The 6,925-nt window shown below is 35.8% G+C and overlaps 1 protein-coding gene across 2 annotated transcripts; it reads right to left on the minus strand.

The window, feature by feature from the left end:
* Positions 1-483: 483 nt before the first annotated feature.
* On the minus strand, positions 484-6,039 carry LOC133797411 (two-component response regulator-like PRR95). Of its 2 annotated transcripts, XM_062235304.1 has the most exons (9): positions 5,869-6,039; positions 5,461-5,703; positions 4,082-4,243; positions 3,857-3,987; positions 3,616-3,753; positions 2,692-2,863; positions 2,213-2,603; positions 1,119-1,908; positions 484-958 (listed from the first exon to the last, which is right to left on the minus strand). In XM_062235304.1, exons 2-9 carry the CDS (start codon positions 5,690-5,692, stop codon positions 854-856), a joined length of 2,121 nt encoding a protein of 706 aa, XP_062091288.1. In that variant the 5' UTR covers positions 5,693-5,703; positions 5,869-6,039; the 3' UTR covers positions 484-853. The 2 variants fall into 2 exon arrangements, with proteins under 2 accessions (XP_062091288.1, XP_062091289.1); XM_062235305.1 differs by having other exon boundaries at positions 5,461-6,034.
* Positions 6,040-6,925: the final 886 nt, after the last annotated feature.

Consider the following 6,925-nt stretch of genomic DNA (forward strand, 5'->3'; position numbering starts at 1 on the left):
CTCATTAATCATTAAATAATAATAATAATTACTTAACTCCCACGTTTTTATCAGTCATTAGCAAAAGGGTAATGGAACTGGCCGAGTTTTGCCGACTAAAGGATAAGACAGTAAGACACCTTATTTGACTCCTCCTAATAGCTCCAAATGTTCTCCTCTCGGCTGTTACAGGAGAGGCCCTCTCTATTTTGGCTTTTACACGTTTCTGGACACTTGTGGGGCCATGCCTAGTCAGATCCCACGTGTCACGTGAACGTTTTTCTATGGCTAAAAAAGCACACGTAGCATTTGCATGCGTTTGCTCCTTTCTGTCCCTGTTTTGGTATATTTTTCCTTAGTTGGGAGGAAAGTTCCCCAGAAACTCTCTTTTCAATTTTTGCTTTTTTTGGTTCTAAAGTTGAGCATGATGACTAAATGCACATCTCTTGGTCAAAATTTAAAATGTTACCAACGTATTTCGTATATTATCATACATTATATACGAAGCATTAACTAGTATCTCGTATTTATATGAAGCCCTATAAATACAAGTAATCCTACAATCAAACAAAATCCAAGTTCAGTTATCTAAGCAGGCTACTAAGTAGTTACAACACAACCTTTTCAAGCCAAACCATAGAAGAAAAAAAAACATCGAAAATCAAAGTCAAACCAATTAACTAGACATTCCAAAGTAATTTGCAAGGTTACAACCATCTTCGATAGTCATTTCTCGTCACTCTACATCCTACTCCTACTCCTAGTTACCGAAAGATTTGAGAACACAAGAGCACTGCGTCAAAACTCTTAAGATTCTTTGCTTCTTAGAGATTACAGGCTATTGTATCCCAAAGCAAACAACAGCTAATGATCTTCACGTACTATTAGCCGTTGGAGGGTCAGTTTGTCCCTGACGAACAAATTGTCCTTTCACTCGGGGCCTCTGTTCTGCCAGTCTTTTCCTGCTTTGATATCGAACCTGTGTAGAAAATAAGCAATGTTTGAGGATCAAATTTCAACCCTTTTCAGATGGTTTAGTTTGTGATAATTTCAAACTTTTCACAAGCACAATATTGAACTATTAATATTAAACACTGATAATGACAATGAAAAACTATGGTATGTTGCAGTAGAAGTACCTTTTTCTCAAAGCAACGATCTTTTCGTTTCATTCGAAATTTGATTAAAGCTGCTTCCCTCTGACTGATGCGATGGAAATCCATCCCTCTAAAACTATCATAAACAAAATGTCCATTGTCGTTCAGACCCCGAGAAGCTGTGGTTTTCTCATCAGCCCCAGAAGAGGAATTGGTGTATCCATCGCTTCTACCACAAGAGCTCCCATGGTCATCGCTATTAATTTGATCTCCCACACCATAGCAAAAACTACCACCATGGCACTGATCAGCAGCAAAAGAACTAGGCTTCACTTCCTCCACAAGATCCAACTCTTTCTGGTCGTGCTTGGTTTGATCAGCAGATTTATGAGTTGCTTCTTCAGAAAGTTGGTAGCCTTGTTCCGAGTGTTGAATTTCAGGATCAGAATGACTTGCGGTATTTGCAGCAAATGGGGACTTCTCTTGCTGGTTTTCCGAAATGGGACCCCACATAGAGGATACACTTGATTGTGTATAAAAGGATGGGAATAACTGGTTATATCCAGAATTTTCATAATTTAGACCATTATCTGGACTCGTTCCAAGTTGAGTACTGGGGAAGGATACCGGCACAGTATGCCCAGATTGCCCAGCAACCGAAGCAGGCATTTCGTAGTGACAGTAGCTCCTTGTGGCAGCATGCTGTTGAGAAGAAACAGTAGAGTTTCGAAAAGATGGAGTGAAAATTAACTCAGGAGATTTCTTTGGACCATCCTCTGGGGTAGTTTGACCGTTGGGAAAAAGGGGTCGCAATGTATTGCTATTACCGTACCTGCAAATGGGAATTTGAAAATTGAAACAATGATAAGATATTCAGGAAAGATACCACAAATAGGCACTTTTTAAAAATATATATATAAAATAATTAAAATTCAGTACTCATACAAAATATTCTTCCATTATCTTCCATAAAATTCATTAAAGGAGGCAAGGACTCTCCCAAGCACCCAAAACAGTTTCGATAAAGTATTTTAAACAAAATAGTGAAAGCAAGTGCAAGAGAGGTGAGGCTCTCTTGAACCTCAATTAAGCGACAGAGAAAATTATAAGGTTTCTAAAGGTGATAGAGAACGCACCATGAAAATGCAGAGGCATTAGAATGGTTCAGTTTTGGTCTTTCACCAGTACCTTGGCTATTCGAGCTGCTTAGAAAAAGTCCTCTCAAAGAAAGTTCCAGCTGCGGAGGATACTCAGAGCTGCTTATGCACCTATCATCGGATTTATTAGTCCACCTTGGGTGATCATCAAATGTACCGATCAAGTCAATAGCTCCACAAGATGGTTTAAGAAGTTCGTCACAACAACTCTGAATATTGGCATTAGCATTGACTTCACAATTTTCTGGTCGGGAAGTTTCATCTAGCTTCCTTCTTTTATTGCCAATGTACTCTTCCTTTAATCCCAAGACAGTTGGCTGAAAAGCTCCATTGCAGGATACAACCTCTGGTTTAAAAATGTTCGACTTATCTGAAATTAAATAATTATTAGGTGTTCCACTCAAAAGAAGAAGACGAATACATAACTACGGAGTGGGAAACAAAAGATTATTCCATACCTCCTGTCTTGTTTGCATGGATAACTGATTCTTTATTCAACTTAGTACAATCTTCATGACTCTGTACATTGTTTCTGTCCACTTTAGCAGCACTCCTACTCATCTGTGAAATATCTTGCATAGTTGGGACGTGCTCACTCTTAGCTTCCAAGTGAGGCATTGTACAAGAGCCCTACACAAAAGGGCAACACATGCAATCTCTATGTAAAATCTTCATGAAGTCAGCCTAATGTGGAACGAGGAAATTTCCCTCAAGCTAAGTGGCCTCACTTTGCATTTCAATTTCAACATGGGCTTCAATACATATGTTCTAACAATTAATTTCTTTTCCCTTTTAGATCCACTAGCAATCAAGAAGATACATTCAAAGTGGTGAACAGCACTTCTCAAATAAGAGGGAAAACGTTTTGGGATAAAATCAGGTTTTGGGTAGCCACGTGGGTGTATAGAACGAAAGAATTTGAGGGCGTGTTCTTTTTGGATCTTCGTAGGGAGTGGGTGTATTTATGGTCATAATTTTTGTTTTCTTTTTCCCTTTGTTACTACGGTATTCCTCCGCCATAAGTGAGGGTTTTCAATGTTATTGAGAGGGGTCTCTTCGACCTCTATCTCATTTTTTCAAAAAAAAAAAATGAGGGAAAACGTTTGATACTCCAATAATGAAGAGACTTGATAAACTCTTCTAATTTTTTCAGTTTTTAATAATAATTACAACCCCTTCTTACAACATACACTGGTAGAGACAGTCTAAAATATGATAAATGGACATACAATAGAAGATAAGCTCGGTCATGCAGGATATATACTCCAACAAAATGCACCTAGAACGGCAAAGAATAGAATAATGGTTGGGAAAAAAGCACATAGATTACACTATCATTTTTCAATTGACAACAAAATGATTGGATAATTAAATTCACTTACTTGGGAATCACTCCCTTTCTCACTGCATTCCTTAATGTTCTTTATAGAAACTACATAATCACTTGACTGATTGCTCGCTGTATTAATTTCAGAAGCAGGCTCCACTCCATGTTGAGGAGCTGTCGTGTTCTTAGGAAGCTGAAAAAGAGAACCCCAAGGAAGGAAAATATATCATTATTTGTTATAGGAATATGAAATGAACATAAATAATCCAATACAAGCGGAAGTAAAAGGAACATACAGTGCGCTTTCTCCATACATGCTGCCATAGGTTCCTTAGTTCATTCCTCCTAAGAGGCTTGATTAGATAGTCGGCAGCTCCTTTTAACATGCACTTGAAAACCATGCTAACTGAATCTTGAGAGGACATCACTACAATAGAAGAATATGTATTATATTAGTCTCACATCTAATTTTGAGGACCACAACTTTGACGAAGAAACAACAATTTCAACAGATAACATACTTATGACAGGTATGTTTTTGCAAACTTCATGCTCCGTGACTAACGAAAGAAGTGCAAATCCAGATATTGATGGCAATTCCATTTCAGTAAGTATGAGATCTATGTTTCGAGCCCTCTCCTTTAATGTCTCCCATGCTTTTAGTCCATCAGTTACTGCAGAAACTGGTTGAGAAAACAAAGTACTGACTTTTAATTACAAACTTTTACCAACTTTTTCAAAATGAATTTCGATGTTGCTCATACATTGTTGAAAAAACAGTTACAAAGTATGGATTTTTACCAAAAAGATACAAGAAACTGCAAATTATAAATGGGAATCTGAACAATCTAATTCTTAAAGAATTCATATAGACATAAAGGCAAAACTCTGAAACATTTAGTCCTAACAAAAGTCTGATCTTCATAAAGAAAGCTGATGATTAGCATAAATAAACTGATAAGTATTTTCCACATGGTTCAACAATGCAACAAGCAACATGATGTCAATGTTCCTACCCTCAATCAAGTGTTGCCAACCATGGTGACAGGTTTAAGAAAGCTATCTATGGATGCAGAATATTAAAGACCGTGCTTCTTTTCATCTACTATAACCTTCACAGTTTTGTTTTACTCTCTTGAGTTCTTGCCAAATTTATTCACATCCAGATCGTGCAAACATTAATTACTAATTCACCTAAAACTGGAATCCAACTGAAAATACCGGTTATAAAGTTAAGAAAGACCCTTAACATATGAATCTGTCTAGTTTTCCATCCACTTTATTTTAAAGTACTTGGTTTAGAGTAATGATATTTTTTTTGGTCGCAGGTTTAGAGTATTGGTTGAATACAAACCTTTTTACACTCATCTGTGATTTGAATTATTTTTTAAGCCCCACAAAAATAATGTGAGATTTAAGAAATGATATATCAGTATCAGAGTGTAAATTTTTAAGTATAAAAGTGTGTCTAACATAACTTTTTGATTTAATTATCCACGTTAAACTAAAACAAAAAAACTCTAATTAGTCAGCATGATATTGAAATGCAGGGCTAAAGAAGAAACATCAAGTAATTGCAATAATACTAAAGAGGCTAAGAAGGGGTTCGATTGGTAATAAGCTGAGCATTCCATTACCAGTAATGGAAATCAATAACAGCATAAAATCCTACAAAATACAAAATTCCATGGCCAGCCCAAAAACAAAAATTACTACAATCCATTATAACAAACTACAAAGCATGACTCTGTTTAAAAAAGAAAAACTGTACTAGCCACTACAAAAAAATGCCACTAATCCAAGATTGCACAGCAAATATAGTAATACATATATATACCTTACTATATAAGCCAAAAGCAAATAAAATGGAAACAATACATGAAGGAGCAAAGTATTTGACCTTTATAACCGCATTTTCGAAGAAGGGCTGTCACAATCTGACGCGTGGAGTCATCGGCTTCAACCAAAAGAACTCTAAACACCATTCTGGGAAGATAACTCTCCCACCTCACTACCTCCTTGGATCCGTCATTTTCTTCTTCTTCTTCATCCTTCTCATCATTATGGTCTCGTTTCTCTGCTTCAACCTCCACCGCCATAACCTCTTCACTATTCACGACTACTTCACCCATTTTCAAACACCCTGGAAACACAACACAACCCAAACCCAAAATTCCAGAAACCCAGTTGGGATTAATACAGGAACCACAAGAAAATGCAATAAATCGAATAAAAAACTATTAAAAGAAAAATCAGGTCTAGAACTTGGAACTTGGAGCTTGGAACTTGAAACACTTGAAAGTTCTACCTCATCCTCTTCATATAAACCCGGGGAAAAAAAGGGAGAAAATAAAAGTATCTGAAACCAAATTCCAAAACACAACTTTAGAAAGCAGATTTATTCCCTATTTTACTTCCGAAAGAAAAACATGCAAAATTACAAAACCGTAATCTCTGTATCACAGCCGCGAAAGCTTGGAGAATGAAAAATATCTGGAGAAGACAGAGAGAGGTGGGCCGTGATTGGAGACTGGTTTTCGAGCCACGTGGCCAAATATGAGCCACCGTATTTGATTTTTTTAATTTCCTCACATGGTGTGGTGGTGATTATCGTCCAAGGTGGTCAAGGGACCCACTTGGGACATCATATTTCTTTAAGTAAGGTACGTGTAATTTTTATTATTTTTTATTTGATTCTGTCTTTTGATATGTTTGTTGAACGACTGCCACGTACACACTATGTCACCACCAATTATATTTCATGGTTGGGAGCATCACACGTGGATACTTCTTTGAGAATTTTCTTTTCTTTTTCTCATAACTTGCTGCCCAACCTTCTTCTATTACTTTCCTTCTCATTTTATTTTATTTTTTAATTAAAAAAATCATAATATGGTATTAGAGAATTGCTCATAGGTGCCCAATACCAAGGAAAGAATATGTCACTATTTTTATAATCTAATATCTAATCTTATACATTTAAATTTAATAAATATTATAATATATTATTAACTAATTATAAAATATTACTTCTTCATATAATATTGAGTATCTTAAAATATAAAATAACAACACTCTATATATTGAGAGGTATAAATAGATGGACGAAATGAAACTGATTGTAGGTATAATTTAGTGTACTATACCTCTTCTTTTTCTTTGTGAGATAAACACAAAGAAGAGGTTTCATGATCGAGTCTCTCTACTTCATTATTATAAGATATGTAACATCAAAAAAAATTATTATTTCTTTAACAAGTATTGCTGTAAGACAACATAAGTTATTGTGTTGAGAGCATCTCTAATGAAGTGTTAAATTAGTGATATATTGTTAAAATATAGTTCACTTTATAAAAAAGTTACTC

Source organism: Humulus lupulus, chromosome 8, assembly GCF_963169125.1.
Source record: "Humulus lupulus chromosome 8, drHumLupu1.1, whole genome shotgun sequence".
NCBI lineage: Eukaryota > Viridiplantae > Streptophyta > Magnoliopsida > Rosales > Cannabaceae > Humulus > Humulus lupulus.

Bases quoted from the DNA above. Each gene is read 5' to 3' on its own strand.
- LOC133797411 (XM_062235304.1), bottom strand. From the start codon at position 5,692: ATGGGTGAAGTAGTCGTGAATAGTGAAGAGGTTATGGCGGTGGAGGTT. The intron at 2,864-3,615 runs GTAAGTGAATTT...CCTTTTGTGTAG, and splicing joins AGAAAGGGAGTGATTCCCAA to GGCTCTTGTACAATGCCTCA. The intron at 2,604-2,691 runs GTATGGAATAAT...ATTTAATTTCAG, and splicing joins CCATGCAAACAAGACAGGAG to ATAAGTCGAACATTTTTAAA.